This window comes from Peromyscus californicus, unplaced genomic scaffold (assembly GCF_007827085.1).
Source record: "Peromyscus californicus insignis strain IS unplaced genomic scaffold, ASM782708v3 Scaffold_14__1_contigs__length_90479793_seg_2, whole genome shotgun sequence".
Taxonomy (NCBI): Eukaryota; Metazoa; Chordata; class Mammalia; order Rodentia; family Cricetidae; genus Peromyscus; species Peromyscus californicus.
Window position 1 is genome coordinate 80041170 of NW_026294436.1, and position 21386 is coordinate 80062555.

General features: G+C 36.8%; 1 protein-coding gene across 1 annotated transcript in view; it reads right to left on the reverse strand.

The window, feature by feature from the left end:
* Positions 1-428: 428 nt before the first annotated feature.
* Positions 429-21386, reverse strand: part of Cd46 (CD46 molecule) — a 42362-nt gene continuing 21404 nt past the window's right edge. Inside the window, exons 8-12 of the mRNA XM_052738105.1 lie at positions 14526-14567; positions 11943-11978; positions 11440-11500; positions 2257-2373; positions 429-544 (exon numbers count right to left, since the gene is read on the reverse strand). Of these exons, the coding sequence (XP_052594065.1) occupies positions 523-544; positions 2257-2373; positions 11440-11500; positions 11943-11978; positions 14526-14567 (278 nt within the window). The 3' untranslated portion in view covers positions 429-522. The remainder of the gene's footprint in view (positions 545-2256; positions 2374-11439; positions 11501-11942; positions 11979-14525; positions 14568-21386) is intronic.

Below are 21386 nucleotides of genomic sequence, written 5' to 3' on the forward strand. Positions count from 1 at the left end.
TAGGCAATAAAAGATTAAGAGCCTGAGGAGTCAGAGCTTCACAGGACAGGTAGGACATGCATTGGCCTTGGAGATACATGGATCTGGAGAGGATGTTCAGCATTTTAGGTAACAAGAGATTGAGAGTGTGGAAGACACAGATGTGTGCTTACTGCACAACCATTAAGTGCAGTGAAAATGTGAGGTATAGGGAGAAGAGTTGGAATTGTAGAAGGTCTGATGTCATGCTTGGAAATATGGCCTTCTTCCTGCAGGTAACATGTCACTGAACATTTTGCTCAGGACACAGGCACTCAGGGCTCAGAGTTGAAACCTTGGTAAGCTGGAGGGTCTGAGATATGAGGAGATGGCAAAAAGGTTAGACACAGATCGCAGTTAGAAACAATATTTACACTAGAAACACACACACACACATATATTACCACAAATGAAGCTCCTGCAAATATATAATTTTACTTTTGCCAGACTTGAAGAGCCAGTTTTCAAAAATGGAACAGTAATGACTTCCACACATGGGACTTCTCAGTTTGCTTCAGATACAGCTCTGTAGTTAAAAGAACATTTTAAGTTCAAATATGCCTCTTTCTCTATCATTTAGACAATCTTAAAAACAAAAAACACTTTTCCTCATACATTTATATAACTGACAAATTATTTGGTAAAAATAAAAATATAGATTTATACATCTCAAATATAAGTACTAATTTGAAGGTTAAATTTGAAGCAGAACATGCTATTAAAAATATTTTAAATTAAGTTTAAAAACAGTAAAGCCATTTCTTGTTTTTAAACAATTAGTAAATTATTTTTTTAACCTATCTTTTTGTCTGTTTTTTAAATGCTGAGATTATAAGTATACCATGAGGCCTAGGTACAATTGCTACATTTTTTAAAAGTTTGTGAAAATGAGTACAGACTTCAATTTTTCTTAATTCAGAGTTTCTGGGCGGTTTGTTTTTCTGTTCAAACATTATCTTTCCAAAGTATCCACTGGGGGCACAAAGGGAGAGGGGTCACTCAGAGTGACTGCAGGTGTTTATACTCAAAACAGGATTCACCTTCACCCAGTCTTCCCAACGCGATGCTTCTTTGACCATTCTATGCTACTGAATGTAAAAGTTTAAAACACACCTTAGAAAGGACAGCTAATCAGGAGTGGCAGTTTCCTCTTTCAGCACTAGTTCCTCAGCCAATGGGTTGGGACCTGGTGGAGGCTAAGCTCTGTTCTACTACTTGAGTATGACCTGCTAACAGAGCTCCTTCAGTACAGCTGACAGCAGGAGTGCCTTCAGGAGAGTGGTTAAGAAAAAGGCTTCCCCTGGCAAAGGCGATGTGCAGTGCCTGTTTTCCGCACTCTTGAAGTTATCTGATGAATGTATTCTTTACAAACAGCTTAGGTGGCTTGTTTAAAGACGTGTTTAATGAAAGAAAGTCGTAAATAGCCAGAACTTCAGAGTGAGTGACTCAACAAAAAGGCTACAGTGTTCACTTTGTAGATTCTTGTTATGGGTATCACAGCCATATAGCCTTTTACAGAAGCATGCAACTAGCTGTGAAATCTTAGTAGTGTTTCTTTGGCTGGTTTATTGATGTTCAAAAAAGTTAAATGCCAGACATCAAACTTCTAATTTATTTAAATCATTGAAGTTGTCAGAAAAGTAGGATTTTACTCTACTAACATTTACATAGTTTTGCTATTAATATTCTTAGTTAAGGATTTCTAAATTGTTTATATTCCCAATTTTTAGTGTTCTGGTTTTAATGGATCAGAGCTGAAGGGGTATGTGCATTTATGAAGGCTTTTTATAATGAACCATATAGAAAATATATTTTTAGAATTGTCAAAAAGAGAAATCTTAAGAATTAACATTAAAAAGACTTCAAAATCACCCTCTTTTTAAAACAAATAAAATGTAATTTTTAAAGACAAGATTTTGCTTTAAAATGTAGCCAGGCTAACTTCAAACTCTCCTACCTCTGGACTATAGGCGTGTACCACCATGTTAGCTGAAATGTAATTTCATTATAAATTATATTTCTCTGAGTTACACATTATTATGAAATTAATAATTTCCCAGTCTCAAGTGGGTCAGGATATGGTATTGGCATGCTTTTAAATACAAATGATAGTTAAAGGAAACCAAACACATTTTCTATACAAAATTCATACACATTTTAAAGTGTATGAATTACACATTAAATTGTGAGAACTGTGACCCAATAATTGCATGCATGACAGTGGAAATAGTGACTTACAGATTAGAGGCAACAGATACGTTGCTTTTTGAGATTTGTGGCAATGATGCAGTTTTCTCTGTTTGTGAGGTTGACCTTTTCAGGGAAGTGGTAGACTTAGCTTTAACCCCGGTTTTCCTACAAGACAAGGTATAAGGGCAGCATCAAAACAAATATAACTACATGCAGAAATTAAGTTCCAGAAACCTACTTTGAAAATAAGCATTTTTTTTCTTGTGGTGATGGGAATGGAATCCAGTTCCTAATACATACTAGGTAAGTACTCTACAACTGAGCTATATTTTCCCAACCCCAAGGTAGACAATTAAAAAAAATACTTTTTATTGTATTGAGTCTGTTCATGTCTCACCCTAAAAACAAAACAAACAAACAAAAACTCTTCTATCCTTGTGTTTTTGATCCCCTCTAAAACAAGAAGTAAAGCTGCTATGTACATAGTACTTAGTAAACGTTTCCTTTGTTTTGATTTAGGACCAAATTTAGATGAGGGAGGCATGCAGGCTTGTCTAGTCTCAGAGTTTTGCACCTGATGAAGTCTGGGAGAAACAGTGATTCTAAAAGTCCATATTGTGGCCATTCACTTTTGAGTAGAGAAAGCTGCACTCTAGGCCCTGCCTTAGGAAACTGACTGCAAAATTTAACCCAAAACTTAGAGCAACCAGTTATTTACCAGTGTGCATGCATTCTTTAGGGATGACCACACAGTGCAAAAGCCAGCAATGATTACCTGTTCCTGTCTGTGAGCTAGGCTGTCATTATGATCCTGTCACTATACTCATAACAGCAGTTTCTTAAGACTGCTATAGTAAGTGACTTAGTTTAGCTTATCACTAAATTTTCTTAAGAGTGCTATATTTTATTTAGTGGAATCTTTTTCCTTAATATTTAAAAAGAAATCCAACACTCAGAAAAGGTTAAAAAAAAAAAGCAATGATCTTGCATAAGTCTAGAGTTTGGGTCCTAGCCCCTATATCGGGTAGCTCATAACCACCTGTAACTTCAGCTCCAGGGAATCCAAGGCCTCTGGCTTCCATAGGCACCAGTATTCACATGCACATAATCCTCAGACACATAAAAATAAATCTTTCTTTAAAAGCAATGATAAAATAGAAAAAAAAAAAACCAAATAAATAAATAAATAAATGGATAAATTAAGAAAGCAATGATAAGTTTGGAATTGCATTTTAAAAGCTATTTTAATGAGGAAAAATTGAAACTGAATTTCTAATTGGTTTTTGAAATTAACTTTAGCAGTCACTGAATTATCTCTAAATGTTTGCCCACACTCCCAAGCTCAGTTCTAAACACTGCTTTCCGAGTTAGCTTTCCTCAGCTGTCCCAGGAGACTAGAAAGTATAACTGTCATGACTGGACAGACCAGAGGCCTCTCCTAGTTGGCCCATTTTGTCTTTCCTCTACCCTGTTATCAGAGACACCAACTTTGTTCATGAAACAAGCCTTCCCATGAGCCTCTGTGGGTCTTGTTCCCAAGATTTCATGGACTAGGGAAAGGTCTCATAGGCTCTGCCCTAACTCCTAGCCATGTAGATATACATTGTAGCACAAATAGAGGAACACTTTTTTTTTCTTTAGTTTTTAGGCAGCCTTACTAGGTGGTTCTGGCTGCCCTCCATCTCTGGATTCTCCTGCCTCAGCTTCCTGTATCCTGGTATTATGGGTGTGTACCACCATAACACTTAATTTACTTTAATCCAAAGATAAACTGGTGGATGGAGTCAGAAAGCTTAAGGTAAAACAACTAATTTTTGGGGGGGAGGGGTTCGAGATATTTCGAGATGGTTTCTCCATGTGTCCCTGGCTGTTCTGGAACTTGCTCTATAGACCAGGCTGGCCTCGAATTCAGAGATCCACTGTCTCTGCCTCCCCAGTGCTAGAATTAAAGGTGTGCACCACCACTGCCTGACACAAGTATATTTTTCAAAAGCTGAGGCTATATTGTTTTTCTATAATATGCCAAATATATTTTGGTTCAGAGAAACAGGTAAATACCTTTATGGAATTAGTTTTAAGTTGGAGTTGTGTACATTTGTAAAATGTAAACTGTACATTGGTTTCTATAAAGGACATTTTCTTCCCCTGCTTGCCCTTGAAATGAACTGGTTCTGTTGACTGTTTCCCTTCAGGCTCAAAAAACACTTTTATGTCTAGGTTTATAGCTGTTTCAGAAGTAGAGACAATTGGACTACTAGGAGGGTACTGGGTCATAACTGTTTAAGACAACTTCACAACAGAGTCCTGTCTGTGTTAAACTTGGAAAAAGAATATAAGAAAACATCAATAATTTGGTGAAGAGAACAGGAATCTAAGCTTCCTCTTTTATCTTTCCTGCCAATATAGTTGAACTCATGAGACTGGTGTCTTAATATCCACCAGCTGCTTTTCAAAACAACATTTTACATTGAAGATAAAACTAAAACTCTCAGAGAGTTGTAAATTTTACTTCTCTGTAGCTCTCATCAGTTAGGTATGTGTTAAACAAAGGAAGGGAAAGGGGCTAAATAAAGTCACTACAAAGGAAGAGTTGCCTAGTATGGGGTTACTGAATGAAGATGATCTCCAGGCTTATGAACTGAGATTTTAGGATTCTCACTCAAGTACATAACATTAACTCTGAAATCACATACCGCTCATCAGATGAGCACATATGACAGTGCTGTTCTGTGTTTACCTTTGAACCACTCTGTAATACTGTAAAAGCTCAAGTTCAGGTTTATATAATTTTAATCTTGGAGGAAAACAATATATATTAAATCTCTTATGAATCATCTTTATGACAAGTCAAGTGTTTTCTGATGCATCTTGATTTTGCATTGGGTATAATTTCTTTCTATGGTATGAATTTTTTCTTTTCCATGCAATTTTTTTCTTTATTTCTTTCCTTTTTCCTTCTTTCTTTTTTTAGGCAGGGTCTCACTATGTAGCCTCGGCTAGAATTCACTTAGGCTAGCCTCAAACTCAGAGAGATCTGTCTGCCTCTTCCTCTTGAGTGCTGGAGTTTAAGACATGTACAGGATGATCCTCAAGTAATTTACAACATGACCTCTAAATTTAGGGGTTGTGATTTTGTTATACACTTTCTAAACAATTACACAATATTTTCCTATGTATTCTTTTGTACATAAAATTGTAGAGGCCAGGAAGTGGTAATGCATACCTTTAATCCCAGTACCCAGGAGGCAGAGACAGGTGGATCTCTGAGTTTGAGGCCAGCCTGGTCTACATAGTGAGTTCCAGGACAGCCAGGGGTATACAGAGAAACCCTGTCTCAAAAAAAAAAAAAAATGTAGAAAAGTCTGTTGAATGCTCAGAAGTTTGAGAGTCAAGTAGAAAAAAATGCTGAAATTAATTGGATCCTTGACTCTCTGCACCTTATTGTACTCCTCAGCTGTCTGTACTGGTCACAGCTTTTAAGCTGTTTCATTTAAGCCCAATTTACAGATGATAACATGACTGAACCAGTAAATATTAATTTAAGTTATTCCAGGTAGTAAATATCACTAATGGAAAACAATGAAAATTACTGTCATGTATAATAAAACATGAATTATGCAAATAATTTTCATTAATGGGATAACTCTTACCTCTCTAGGGATGTAAGTAAGGAAAATCATGCATATATGCGGGGGGGGGGGGAGTCACAAGTGAAAACATTTAAACAAAAAGCATTTGTGGTTCAGAAGCACACAGACTTGTAAGATGTGAGTCAAACAGTATGTTGCTTCCAAGAGGAAAGAATTAATGAGGAAAGGAGGCTAGGGAGGAAAATGGAGAGAAGCCTGTGGGCTAGACTTGAGACCCCTATCAATGATCCTAACCCATTTTGTATATGTATGTATGACAGGCTAGGCTAACCCCGAATTTGTCTATGTCTGCATCCCCAGTGCTGGGATTGCAAGTATGTGCCACCACACCTAGCTTTTTATGTAGGTCCTGGGAATTAAATTCAGGTCTTTATGTTTGTATGGCAAATAGTTTACTGGCAAGCTACCACCCTAGTCCAAATTCTATCCTTTTCTTATACCTGAGAGTCAGTAAGCAAAACTATAGAATAATTTTAACCTTTTGGCTATTTTCCGCAAACTTAAATGATGCTAATGCTCTTTGTATTATTTGTACAATGTTTACACTCTGTGATGAGGGCTAGAGAAGGATCACTATGCTCTCAAGTCATCACAAATATTTATTTACATCAAAGCCGATTTTTAAAACATACTTTAACAAAAATTTGAGAACATCTATGCCTTTTTCCAATTATCCCCTAAAAATAGAAAAGTAAGTACACATTACACATTTTATAGTCTTATATAAGAAGTTACAATGGCAATGTGATACTGTGAAACACACATTTAGTCTTTACCATCGTTCTGTAGCCAACAACTTTTTGTTTGTTTGGTTGGTTGGTTTTTGTTTTGTGAGACAGGGTTTCTCTTGTGTAGTTTTGGTGCCTGTTCGGGATCTCACTCTGTAGACCAGGCTGGCCTCCAACTCAGAGATCTGCCTGGCTCTGCCTCTCAAGTGCTGGAGCTAAAGGCTTGCGCCACCACTGCCCGGCGTGCCAGCAACTCTTAATATTCTTGGACTCTTCAAAATGATGACTTTTTGTGTGCTAATGAACTAACTCATGGCTAGAACCTCTCAGAAGCTTCAGAAAAGAGCTAGACAATACTAGAGGGTTGAAACTCAGCCCTACTGCCCAGCCTCCCAAGAAGGGATGTAGCACGAATCTTAAAAGGTCATATTAAAGCCGGGCATTGGTGGTGCACGCCTTTAATCCCAGCACTAGGGAGGCAGAGGCAGGCGGATCTCTGTGAGTTCGAGGCCAGCCTGGACTACAGAGTGAGTTCCAGGAAAGGCGCAAAGCTACACAGAGAAACCCTGTCTCGAAAAAAAAAAAAAAAAAAGAAGTCATATTAATAAAAACAAACCTGAAGTCGGGTATTGGGGTGAATGCTGGAAGATCAGAGAAGCAGAACAAGTCACAGCCACCTCACCTTGCCAGTTCCTCATCTGATCCTGTTTCCTCAGACTGGAAGCTTCTAAGTCCTCATCCAGATGGATCTCAGCTGAACTGCTGCTCAAAAGCCTAAAAGCCTAACCAGGCTCTAGTTCCTCATCCTCATGCCTTAAATACCTTTCTGCTTCCTGCCATCATTTCCTGGGATTAAAGGCATGTGTCACCATGCCTGGTGGTTTCCAGCGTGGCTTTGAACTCACAGAGATCCAGACGGATCTCTGCCTCTCTAATGCTAGGATTAAAGGTGTGTGTGCCACCATTTTCTGGCCTCTATATCTAGTGGCTGTTCTGTTCTCTGACCCCAAATAAATTTATTAGGGTGCACAATATTTTGGGGAACACAATATCACCACAAAAGGATGAAGGCTAAATGATCTAATTAATCATGATTTAAAAAAAGAGGAAGAAAGAATTGGGTTTGGAGATTCCAAACAGGGGAACAAAAAAGTTTCTAGGGGTAGTTACCCTAGAAGTCATGGAGCCTTCTTGCCCTTCTCTGACACATCTTTTCCTCTGCAATTCAAATTCATGATTTATAGTTGGTGGGTCAAAAGCACAGGTAAAATAGCTGAGCTTAGGACTGACATCTAAAAGGGAAAGTTGTGGAGATCTACCTAGCTGTGGAGATTTGAATTGAACTAAATAGCAGACACCAACTGGTGTCTGCTGCAGATCTGACAGATTTCTGTGTGGGGGAAATTGACATTTTTCTCACAGAAGTCTTCTGTGTTGATTGTCAAGTGAGATTAGAGGATAACAGGAGTTTATTTATTCCTGTTAACTCAGGGACAATGAAAGCCACTTTGAGGGGAAAGGTTATGGACATTAAGCACTATTAAGAAAATAGCACAAAAGATTTAAATAAAACAAAGACCCACTCTTGTGAACCAGGCACATACATTTATATACATGTAGACAAAATACTCCTACACATAAAATAAAAATAAATCTTTAAAAATATATAGTGGCTGGGCACAATTGTGCATACACCTTTAATCCCAGCACTTGGGAGGCAGATGCAGGTGAATCTCTGTAAGTTCGAGGCCAGTCTGTTCTACATAGTTTCATGAGAGAAACTCACTATGAGAGAGAGACAGAGACAGAGACAGAGAGACAGAGACTTTAATGACCTTAAATATCAGAAAAGAAAATAAACTAAAAGACAATGAGTTTGACAGTGTGTTTTTTTTTTTTAGATTTCAACAACATTGGCCCATGGATAATTGTATACAGTGGACCATACAGCACCTTTGGGACTGCATTAGACAGTAGGTCTCAGACTTATCTCATACCAAAGGATCAGAAGATCTCCAAGTGATTCATGGGCCTACAAAGATGTATTGCTTGCTATGTTAAAGAAGAAATGCATCTGACCCCTTAGGAGAGTAAATTTAGGGATAAAATATTACCACTAGGGAGGCAAGGCAGGAGGATCATCACAAGCTTGAGACTAGCCAGGGATACATAGTGAGATATTCCCTGAAAAAAAGAAAGAAAGAAAACCCCACATGCATCTGTATATGAACTTCAGTGTTCTGAAGTCAAGCATTCTGAAAATTAAATTACTTTTTTGTTTGCTGGAGATTAACTCAATGCCTTTGCATGATAAGCATGGGAAGAACCTAATTTTTAATTTAACCATCATATGTTATATTGGCTTCTTGTCATTAAAAAGGCAAAGTGTATCCTGAAAAGGGCAAAGTATATCCTGAAAGACTATCAATGCAATTTATGTTTTAGCTCAGAGACAATTAAGAGTTATTCTTCCAATACCATTGGAAACTTTTTCTAAAAGTGTACTACTCTATACATTGCACTGTTAGAAGACAAATAATTTTCCCAAAGTATTTTTAAATTGAATATTCTGATAGACCACTGTAGTGTTACATATGAACAAGAAAAATGACAAAACAAATTATTTTTAGATTTTCAAGTCACTATTGAATATTTGTGAGGACAATGACCAGGTAATTGCTTAGCTTTAAAAGACCCATTAACCGATAGCTATACAGTCTGTATAGTATATTAATATTTCTAGAAATCCATTATGAATTTTTATGGAGTGATGTTATAAACAATAACAAAAAAGGCAATGAAAATCTACTTTGTTTTACTTTCTTTGGAAGTTATTTCTACACAAACCTTTTACAGTAATAAAACCACTGATAGTATTCCTTAGTAATATTGTTTATCAATGTAATTTAAAGAAATACAATCAATAGATAAATCAAGTGTTATTACTAGATGTCCTATAAATACAAGATTTGAGATTCAAATAAAGGAATTACAGGCACTTAAAACAGATAATAAGGTAATATTTAAAAGTTTCAAAATTTATTTGCTTTTTCTACTTTTAACTCTGACATAGTCCCCTCCCCCCTTTTTTTGCTGATGGGTAAGTAAATAAAAATATGATTGACAGAGAGAATGTAAAACCCTAAGCAACGCTCTATTACTTCAGAATGGCTATACTAATGATATAGAAGATCATCAAAATGTATAGGATTTGGGACTGGGCAAGTATTTGAGTGACTTCCTCAATCTAGCTGTGTGATTTTTTATTTGAGTTAATTAGAATAAAATGATTTTATTTAAAAAATATAAATAAAAAGACTGAGCTTTTTACAAGTGAAGAATATATTTCTACTTAAGAGCCCAAACCTGATGATTAATTTAAAATTAAACATGAAATACGGGTCTTGCATTTATTAGGGATGATGTCAGAGCTCTTTTATTTTTTATTAAACTTTTTTTATTTGTTCTTTGTGGCTTTCGCATCATGCATATCGATCCCATTCATTTCCCATCCCTTTGCAACCTCCCCCCTCCACAAATAAAATAAAATAAAATTTAAGAGAAAGAAAAAGGAAAAAAATCTCATTGTGGAAACTGTAGTGTGACATAATGAATCATGCAGCAAACACTTTTATCCATATATCTTTTTTTTTTTTTTTTTTTAAATCTTCTTTTTTTTTTTTTTTTTTTTTTTTTTTTTTTTTTTTTTTTTTTTTTTTTGGTTTTTCGAGACAGGGTTTCTCTGTGTAGCTTTGCGCCTTTCCTGGAACTCGCTTTGGAGACCAGGCTGGCCTCGAACTCACAGAGATCCGCCTGGCTCTGCCTCCCGAGTGCTGGGATTAAAGGCGTGCGCCACCACCGCCCGGCTATCCATATATCTTTATGTATATAAAAGACCATGGTCCTGGGTGGCAATGAAGCCACCCACCTCAGCCTGCTTCTCACCACATTTGCCTATTCAGATATACCTTGGAACTGTTTTAAAGTGACAAGAAAAAAAATGAAATTGCCTAATTCCTATCAGAAATGTCAAAGAACTAATCTGATCCATGTCCTAAATTTTTTTCCAAATCTTACATTATATGTAAATTTGCTACATTTAATTTTGATACTTTGAATCCCTATTTTCACCTATGGACATACCATCCTGAATACCTTTGTCTCTTCTAAACCTTATTTCTTTTTAAATATATGTACTTGTAATTTTTCCTGTTCTAATCCCCCTTTGTTTTCATTTTTATAGAGGTAGACAGATAAAAGATAATAGAGTGCCCTGCGAATTTTAGCCCTTCAGCTACTTTTAATTCATTCATTAGTCTGTAGGAAAAAAGAAACATTTAGGAGAACAGAAGAGAGAAATCAAATGGTGATGGTCTCAATCACCCTGGTTAACATTAATAAATAACTCTATAAAGAAATCAGGCCCCTACATAGCTTCTTACCACTAGCCAAGTTATACAAATGTAAGCTTTTAATCATAAAATTTTAGTGACTTTAAAGTGAAAATATCACACCGAAATATTTCAAATATAATTTTGGCCACTTTCAAACTTAGGAAATAGGATTTACCTAGAGCAGGAAAAACTTCATAATGACCTTGCTTCACTAAGCAACTAAAGCTTCAAATTCCATAGAAAACTTTCCTGTAGCCATAATAGCTGCTAGAAAAGCAACTTCACACAGATCCTTATGCTGCACTGATGTTAAAAGCAGCTGACCATGTTTTAGCAAAGAAATGCAATTTGTAGGGCACATGACTGCAGGCATACTTTAAAAAGGACAGTGCTCAAGGCAGAGGACAAACCAGTTGCACAAAGGCATGCTGAAGATCATGGCTAACTCAGAATACTTACCCTTTCTTCCTGTACTCAAGATATCTGAGTATGATGAGACAAATTACAATAATGCCAACAACTGCAAGAAAAGGAAAATGAATAGCATGTAACTCTTAGAATGATTGCCAAGATTCAAAATTTAAGCAGAAGAAATAAATCAGTCATATTTCAGTGGTAACCAGTTATGCATTTAGATTCCATCTGCACTCTTTATTCTCTAAATACAATTCCCTGGAATCACAGTCTATAGTAAGACAGAGGAGAGGCTTGGCTGAATTTAAAGAAATTATCAAAAGCATACTTGGGATGAACATTCATAGTACATCATCTTAAGAAGATGCATTGCTTACAGGCTACTTCTAAGTAGACATACAGAATATGAAATAATATAAATTAACAGAGGGTAATACATAAAAGACCAGGTTTTCTAAGTTTGTTCATCTCAAGTTTAAAAACTTTTAAAAATTTACTGTTTTACAGTAACAATTGGATTTAAGCAGTGGAAAGTTTGGGATACTTACTTGAAGTAATAGCAATCAGAGCAATAATCCATGCATCTAAGGGGAAAAAAGAGAAGCCAAGCATTTAGAAGTCTCTAGGATAGTTCAGCTAGTCCACACTTAGGAGAATAAATAATAAAAGTTTATTTATCTACTTTGAACATAATCATTAACATAACTAAGTCATTTTGATCATAGAATACTTGTAAATCTGTTTCTAGGTTTGGGGTTCAACTTGTGAACTTCAATTTTCAGTGTTTTTTTTCTTACCCCATCAGGTTATTTAGTAAAGGTTATTACAGAATTAGAATTCATCAAATAGAGGAAAACCATTACACAATATACTATCTTCTTATATTTGGTTTAGTTCAGTATGCATTCTATAATGTGTTATAATTAAAAAAAAATCAATTTCCCCAAAAAGTATATCTGTAGAATGTCATAAGTTTCAATAAATTAAACAAATCTATTTGTAGTTCTTACAAATAATATTCTACCTTATCAGGGCCCTGCCTGTCTTCCTAATGCACTCACAACCACCCCCCAAATGAAGACATAATCCTAAATACCAAAGACCTTCTCTCTGCAAAGTGTAACCTAAGAGGTGGAATTCAGTAGCAGAGCACTTATGTGACATGCTCAAGAAATACCAGCATCTATTGATGAGCAGTATAGAGGAATTTAAACAAGCATAGTTGATTAACTGGGTGTTCTGGTTTACTCTGGCCAAAAGCAACATAGGGGAGGAAAGAATTTGTCTGGCTTATACTTCACTGAGGGAAGTCAGGGCAGGAACTCAAGGCAGAACTTGAAAGCAGGCCTGCCAGCTATTCCATGCAGCATTACCTTTAACCAGGGAAATCACTCACCACTAAGGAATTACAGCAGAAACCATGAAGGAATACTACTGCTAGATTGATAGCAGGTTCATGATTAGTTAGCTTAAGAAAGCTATATATACAGTGCAGAACTACCTGCCCAGGGAATGGTGCTGTCCACAGTGGGCTGAGCTCTCCTACACAAGTCAACAATTAAGACAATCCTCTTTCCCCATGCCTACAGGCCAATCTCATCTGGGAAATCCCTAAATTGATACTGCCGTCTCAGGTGACTCTAGGCTGTATCAAATTAACAGTTAATGCTAACCAGGTCACCAGAGAACATTACATTCTACAAACTCCTAAATTTTGAAAGTATTTATGTCTAATAATGTATTTGTTTCTAAAGTTACATACTTTTAATTAAGTTGCTGTCAGTCAAAGCATAAAGTGTTAGTCTCAATTCTGTGTGGGGGACTTGCCCCTACCTTTTCCCCCAGGGTATGCATGAGGAGTGAGGGATAAGAGATTTAGACAAAAATATAGAGGGGAGAGAGAGACAGAAACATAGGATAGTCTCGGGAGGGCCTGGATCCTAATCCACCAGCCCCCTTCTGTCTCTTCTAAAGGGCTTTTTAAAGGAATGCCAAGGGGTGGTACAAAAGACCTCCCCCAGAACAGCCAAGTGCAGGCCCTTCCAAACACCTGGTAACCATGCACATGGTCAATTTATCCCCTTATGCAACCCTGCTGGGTAAAGCAAGCTCAGATCACACTAGGAAACCTCTGTGGGCTCCCACAATTCTGCTCTTCTCATTTCACACACACTTATCACATGTTTAACAATTTAAGAAAGCACTGGATTTACTGGCATAGTGACATAAAATGACCACAGAATCTGAAGCTAAAGCATGTATAGACAGTTCACAAACTGTGATGGTTTGACTGAGTGATTTTCATTTTACATTGGTAAGACACTGATGCATATTCAGCAGAAACCAGTGTTGAGCTTTGAATTTTGACCTTTGCCTGGGTTAGCAATATGACATGGGACTTTATCTTAGATCTTGGGCAGCAGTGGAAAGCCACAGTTCCTATAGAACTAGGATCACACAAGTGAAACCCAAACTTTGACTATCTGTGATAATCTTTAGGTAAATTTGCTAAGTTCATTTTCAATTTACCATGGGTTTATCATACCCAATCTCCTATGCATTCAGAGACACAAATGTATAAAAACATAAGCCAAATGTGATTTTTTAAAGAATCATTACTAATCTATAAGTAAAACATAACAGATTTTTGTCCTACTCATTATGTCTTTAAATTTCACTGAATTTTAACTGTTGTAACTACACTTGTCTTTGTTTAATGTACATTGTATAAACTGAGGCCTACATAAATTGTGCTAAACCAATCTTTCACAGAAAAACAAGTTTGTCCACCTTATAGCACTTTAAGGTCTGTGTACGTCAGACACGAAGAGGAAAAGAATCACATGGAAGGCAAGTTGTATTTTATGGACTGTAACCTCAGCTTACTAACTTCCCTATATTGAGGCCCTTCTATGAAACTGTACTTACCTATGTATCACTCTATAGAGTAGTACTTACATTTGTCATGGTGTCAGTCCAAAGTAAGTAATCCTAAATTACTTAATCCTAAATGTCAACTATTTCTACTGACAAGATATGCTTCTTAACTGCCAGTAACTGAAATGTATGATATTTCCATGTTAACTGTTAAGGTCTCATACTTCAGGGGTATAAATAACTGAAACAGTAACCTAATTCTTGGGCAAATATTCCTTCACGGGGATTAGGATATCCTAGAAAAAAAAAGAAAGAAAACTGGGTTAAGTAAAATAGAACAAAAAGAGAAATAAAGAATAAATAAAAATCAAAATCCTTTAAATTCTCAAATTTATTTTTCACCCATGTATAAAAACTCCTAAACTTTAATTTTCCTTATAAACTCCATTAATATATCTTATTTTGAGTAGTGTCATAGAATCCCACACTTTCATGTTTTCATTATTAGCTTTCTTCCTGTCTAGTATTCACTATAGTAATATTATATAGTAGCATAGAAAGTTGCTTATTAGTATATTCTCAAAATGAGTCTGTAAATTTCATGAGATTCTAATTAAAATAAAAGATACTGAATTGGCTCAATAAATACTTCAGTTATCAACCTGAAATGGAAAGAAACTTTCTCAACAAAATAAATCCCATATAAAAATAACCCACAGTTAATATTATCAATAATGAAAATTAAAAACTTTCCCTCTAAAATCAGGAACAAGATTTGGTACCCATGCTTGCCACTTATAGTCAACATGGTATTGGAATCTAACCAAAGCAATTAGGTAAGAAAAACAAAGAAAATGAATACAAGTTAGAAAGGAAGACATACGAATATATGTTTGAAAATGGAGTGATCTTTGTTTTCTTGTGCTGTTGGGGGTTGAACTCAGGCCTAAACATGCTAGGCTAACTTTGGAAATCAGTATGGAGGTTTCTCAGAAAAACTGGGAATCAATCTACCTCAAGACCCAGCTATACTACTCTTGGGAACATATCCAAGGAATGCTCAAACATATCACAAGGATACATGCTCTACTATGTTCATAGCAGCATTATTCATAATAACCACAACCTGGAAACAACCTAGATGCCCCTCAACCAAAGAACGGATAAAGAAAATGTGGTACATATACACAATGGAGTACACTCAGCAGTAAAAAACAATATCATGAAATTTGCAGGCAAACAGATGGAACTAGAAAATATCCTGAGTGAGGCAACCCAGACTCAGAAAGACAAACATGGTATGTACTCACTCATAAGTGGATACTAGATGTAAAGCAAAGGATAACCAGACTACAATCCATAGCTCCAGAGAAGCTAGGTAACAGGAAGACCCTAAGAGGGAGGCAAGGATTGCCCTGGGAAGGGGAAATAGATGAGATCTCCTGAGTAAACTGGGGGTAAGGGGGGGCAATGGAAGGTAGGGGAAGAGGGATGGGAGCATGGGGGAATGGGATGGTTGAGCTGGAACAAGGGCAGACTGGGAGAGCAATGAGGAAGATATCTTGATAGAAGAAGACATGCTGTGTGATGTCTTTCTGTATGCTGTGAATATGTGTTGCTCTGATTGGTTGATGAATAAAGCTGCATTGGCCTATGGCAAGGCAGCTTAGAGGCAGGTGGAAATTCAAGCAGATAGACAGGAAGAAGAAAAGCAGAGGCAGGGGAGACGCCATCTCGCCATCTAGGGAGCAGCATGTAATGGCACACAGGTAAATCCACAGAACATGTGACAACGGCAACATATAGATTAATAGAAATGGGCTGAGTTTAGTTATAAGAACTAGGTAGCAAGAAAATTGAGCCATAGGCCATGACCATAAGTTTGTAAATAATAAGCCTCTGAGTGATTATTTTATAAGCAGCTGTGGGACGTGGGTGGGAGAGATTTATCCTGACTACAGTACTGGGCAGGACCAGAGAAAACTTCCAGCTACATTTGGCTGCCCAATGTGTTGGCTTGACTTTCCACCTAAAACTTGAGAGAACTTAAAAAAAGATTCTAAAATGGAGGTAAAAACAGTTTGCTAAATGTGTCGCTCAGGCAAGCTGTAAGCTACAGTATGGTGGGTTTGCGGCATGTGGGCTTGACTTGCAGCATGGTGGATTCCTTCTGTGGTACACAGAGGCATCTCCAAGCTGTGCAGTATGCTGCATATTAGCTTTTGCTAGTACAGACCAAAAAAAAGTTTCTGAACTACACACTACTGGGTGGAGGCATGGACCCACTGCCTCCCAGAGTCAGTGGAATGACTCCCAGAGCTGGAGGTGAATTACCTCTGCCATGTTGAAAAGCTGAAATGGGCGGAGAAGGATCATAGATTCACAATAAGGCAAATTCAGATCGAATAAACCTCTAAATGGTTTACATTATGTGTAAAAGTGCATGTAGGCTTGGAAGAGAGAGGAAAAGGAAGATAGACAGTTATATAAAAAAGTAGTTTTTTTAAAAAATAAAGTCTTTAAAGAGACAGTAAAAGTAATATAAAAAATAAGCCAGGTAAAGATGGAAATTACATAGAGAATCTGGATTATATTGTCTTTGGGAATTTTAACTGTAAAAAGACATTTGATTGTAAAGGCTGCTGAGTTAAACCAATACACACACACACACACACACACACACACACACACACACACACACATATATATATATATATATATATATATATATATATATATATATATGGTATCTTGACTTCAAAATTTGTGTCTAAGGATACATTGCTTTGGAAAAGAGGTTCTGCTTTTGTTTCCACAGAAGATGAGAGCCTATGTATTGCTTCCAAGCTAATATGGTTTGATCAACCAAGACCCCTGGAAGGTCTCCAATGGCACCATGGGCTAGATGATCCAACATCCAAAAACAGCTTCAATGCAACTGGCTCAGACAATGCCGCCTCACAGACCATTACAGTCAGGACTTGACCATAATTCTTATTTTTCTCAGGATCCCCATAAGATTGCCGGCACCCTCAACCAGCAGGAAGTAGTATGAGAACTATGCCCAAATTCCCAAAATATTGTTTATGAATGTTTATTTTTATTTAAAGGAGGTTGATTATAAATGCAATCTCTTTCTAAAGAAGAAAAGGGGATATAGATATGACAGGACAAAGAGTAACAACTTGTTTAAAATATTTTACATTGCTATGGATTTTAGTTTATTGATACAAATTTAAAGTTAATTTTGTTATACTGTACATATATTTCTACTCTCATTTAAGGTATTATGTTTATGTAACTCATTTAGATTGTAATGGGTAATTAAGAAACACAGATTAATAATTAGTCTTTTATGATAGTCAAACTTATGGTTATGTTAGTTAAGTTTTCTAGGTATATATAGATATAATTCAATTAGGTAGGTAATCTTCAAACACTTCAAAGACCTACAGAATATGGCATTTAAAATGTTTTAAAAACTTAGACTTTCTGGACAGTGAGACATGTCTGCTCCTGGCAGCACCAATTTACTTCAAAGAGGAAGATAGGCATCAAAGACACTCCATATGGAGTTTATCTTCTTCTTGGCAAAAATAGCTATTTGGGCAAGAAACTGCTCTTGCCTGGACTGCTGATAATATGTTATATAAACTGGACATGCAGGAAGGTGACCACTGAACTTTACAAGGTGAAATGGTTCTTCAGGTTCCTGCTTCAAAAGGAGACTACCAAATATTCTACAGCACACAGGGAGAAGCAATTTAAAAACTCTAGCCATATTGGCTGAAGATGGATGCCGCAACATTACAGAGGAACTTTGGATGACTGTCCAGGCAGGCAGCTCTCTCTGTCATTTCCAGAATTTTGGAAGGTGCTTACAGTGCATTTCCTATTTACTGTGGTAATATTATATCCTTCTGAGGTCTTTGATGTAGTTGAAGACTAAATAGTTATAATTTTCTTTGGTTATGATAAAAGATAAATTAGATATGAAACTTTAAACTCACAAATATAGGATAGATAGAATATTTTCTTTAATTTTGCCAAATACAAATAGACTAGATGTTGTAACTGTAACTCTTGCTTGATAACTGTTTTGTTATATGTAATTCTACTAGGTTAAAATTAAAACCTTCCTTTTTGATTAGAAAGAAAAGGAGAATTGCTGTGGGATGTCTTTTGGTATGCTGTGAATATGTGTTGCTTGCTCTGATTGGTTGATAAATAAAGCTGCACTGGCCTATGGCAAGGCAGCTTAGAGGCAAGTGGAAATCCAAGCAGATAGACAGGAAGAAGAAAGGCAGAGGCAGGGGAGATGCCATCCCGTTGTCTAGGGAGCAGCATGTAATGGCACACAGAACACATAGCAACATACAGATTAATAGAAATGGGCTAAGTTTAGTTATAAGAGCTAGCTAGCAAGAAGCTTGAGCAATAGGTCATGGCTATAGAGTTCGTAATTAATATCAGCCTGTGTGTGTTTATTTGGGTCTGAGTGGCTGTGGGACAAGGGGACACAGGAAAACTTTCAGTTACAGAGATATCATGGGAAACTAGGTGTGAGGAAAGTTCCCAGGAATCCACAGGGATGACTCCAGCTTAGACTACTAGTAGTGGTGGAGGGGGTGCCTGAGCTGGCCTACCCCAGTGATAAGATTGGTGAATGCCCTAACTGTCATCATAGAGACTTCATCCAATAACTGATGGAAACAGATGAAGAGAGCCATGGCCAAGCACCAGGCCGAGCTCTGGAAGTCCAGTTGAAGAGAGGGAAGAGGGATGCTATGAGCAAGGGGCATCAAGACCATGATGGGGGAACTGACAGACACAACTGAACCAAGCCAGTGGGAACTCATCAAATATGGACTGACAGCTGTGGAGCCTGTATGGGACTGGACTGGGCCCTCTTCATGGGCGAGATAGTTGTGTAGCTTGGTCTGTTTGAGGGGCCCCTCACAGTGGGAATAGGATCTATTCCTGGTGCATGAACTGGCTTTTTGGAGCCCATTGCCTATGGTAGGACACCTTGCACAGCCTTGAGGCAGGGGGAGGGGCTTGGACCTGTCTCAGCTGAATGTGCTGGGCTTTGCTGATTCCCCTTTGGAGGCCATACCTTTTTGGTGGAGAGGATGGGGGATGACCCTGGGGGGAAGGCTAGTGGGGAGAGGGAGGAGGGATGAAGGGGGACCTGTGGTTGGTATGTGGAATGAATAAAAAATTTCTTAATTAAAAAAAAAAAACACACTAGGCTATCATTCTACTATCACTTTGCTACAGCCTCAGCCACAAGGTGACATGAACTTTTATGTAGACAGTCTCCCACAAAAGCCTACTAAAACTAATGAGTTCATCAAAGTTGAAGGATACAAAAAACAAAGAACAATGAATACTTTAAAAAGGAAATTATAACAACTCTAGTTGCAATACCATAAAAAAGGTAAAATACTAAGAATAACCCCAAGGTAGTAAAAGACTTACACAGAGAAATCTATAAAACTTGGCCGTAAATGATTCAAGGGATAAATACATGGAAATATATGGTTGTGGTTTGCATACAATGCATCCCCCAAAGGCTCATGTGTTGAAGACTTGGAACTCAACTGATGGACCCAGTCATTGAAAAATGGTGGCATTTTTGAGGACTTTGATTAAATTAATAGAATACATTAATAGATATGTAACTTGGTGGCAGCATTAGTAAGTGGTAGCAACTAGGAAGTGGGCCCTGCTAGAGGATATAGGCATGCCTTTGAAGGTTATACATGGTCTGTTTTTCTCTGATCTCTAGCTGTTAGAAGATGAGTAGATTCTTCTGCTACACACTCCCACTTCCATGATGTTCTGCCTCACCCTAGGTCAACAGCAGTGGTGTTAGCAGAATATAGAACAAAACCTCTGAAACAGTGAAAATATGTCTTTTTTTATTTTAAATTGTTTCTCATAATGTTTTGTCATAACAACAAATCCTAATACAGAATCCTGTGTTTGTTAGACAAAAGATTATTTTAAGCTGTTTATATTACTCAAAGCACTTTACAGACTCAGTGTAACCCCTATTAAAATCATGATGACACTGTCTTTCTGCAGAAGTAGAAAAATCTATCCTATGGTCCATATGATCATAGAAAAATTGATCCTATGGTCCATAGATCATCCATCAGTATGAAATCTGAAGAACACAAAGTTGAGAGAACTCACACTTCTTGGTTTCAAAATATACTAAGATATATTAATTAAAACAGGGTATTATTGATATAAAGGCATACAGACCTATGGAATGGAATAGAACTCAGAAATAGACATACACATTTTAAGGTGATTTTTTTTTTAAAACAATGACACACAGAAACAATCGTTGGGAAAGGGTGGTCTCTTCAGCAGTTGGTTTGGGGAAATTAGATATTTTCAGTCAAAAGAATGAGGTTAGAGCCTTAAAATATATAAAAAAAATTAGGTGGATCAAATTATTGAAGGTGATTCTAAAACTATAAAACTTATAGAAGAAAACGTGGGGAAACACTTCATGATTTTAGATCTGACAATGATTTCTTGAACGTGACACAAAGTATAGGCCACAATAACAGCAAAGTAGATTAATTATATTTCATTAAAATGACAAGTTTTGTACACTAAAGGACACTAGCATAAAAGCAATGTAGAGAATGAGAGGGAAAAATTCTAAATTTCATATTTGATAAGCTATTATAGAATACCCAAATTACTCTTAAACTCAGTAGCAACATACCCAATTTGAAAAGTACAAGGACTTGAATAGATATTTCTCCAAATAAGATATATAGATGACCAACAAGCTCATGAAAAGATGCTCAACACTTCACTAATATTAGGGAAATGGAAATAAAACCAATATGATATATAATCATATTTACTAACTTGGTACTATGACTTGAGTGCTTTCTTTCTCTAAAACTCAGGCAGAAATTCTTGCTGACATAAGGATATTCAGATGATCAGGGCACAAATGTGTCATGCCATTATCTAGGGACTGGGTTTATTATTGCAGGAGTGAGTCTGCCCATGTTGCATACACTTTTTCTCCTACCTCTTTTCCCTTCTGGCATGCTATGATGTAGCAAGAAGGCATTTGCTAA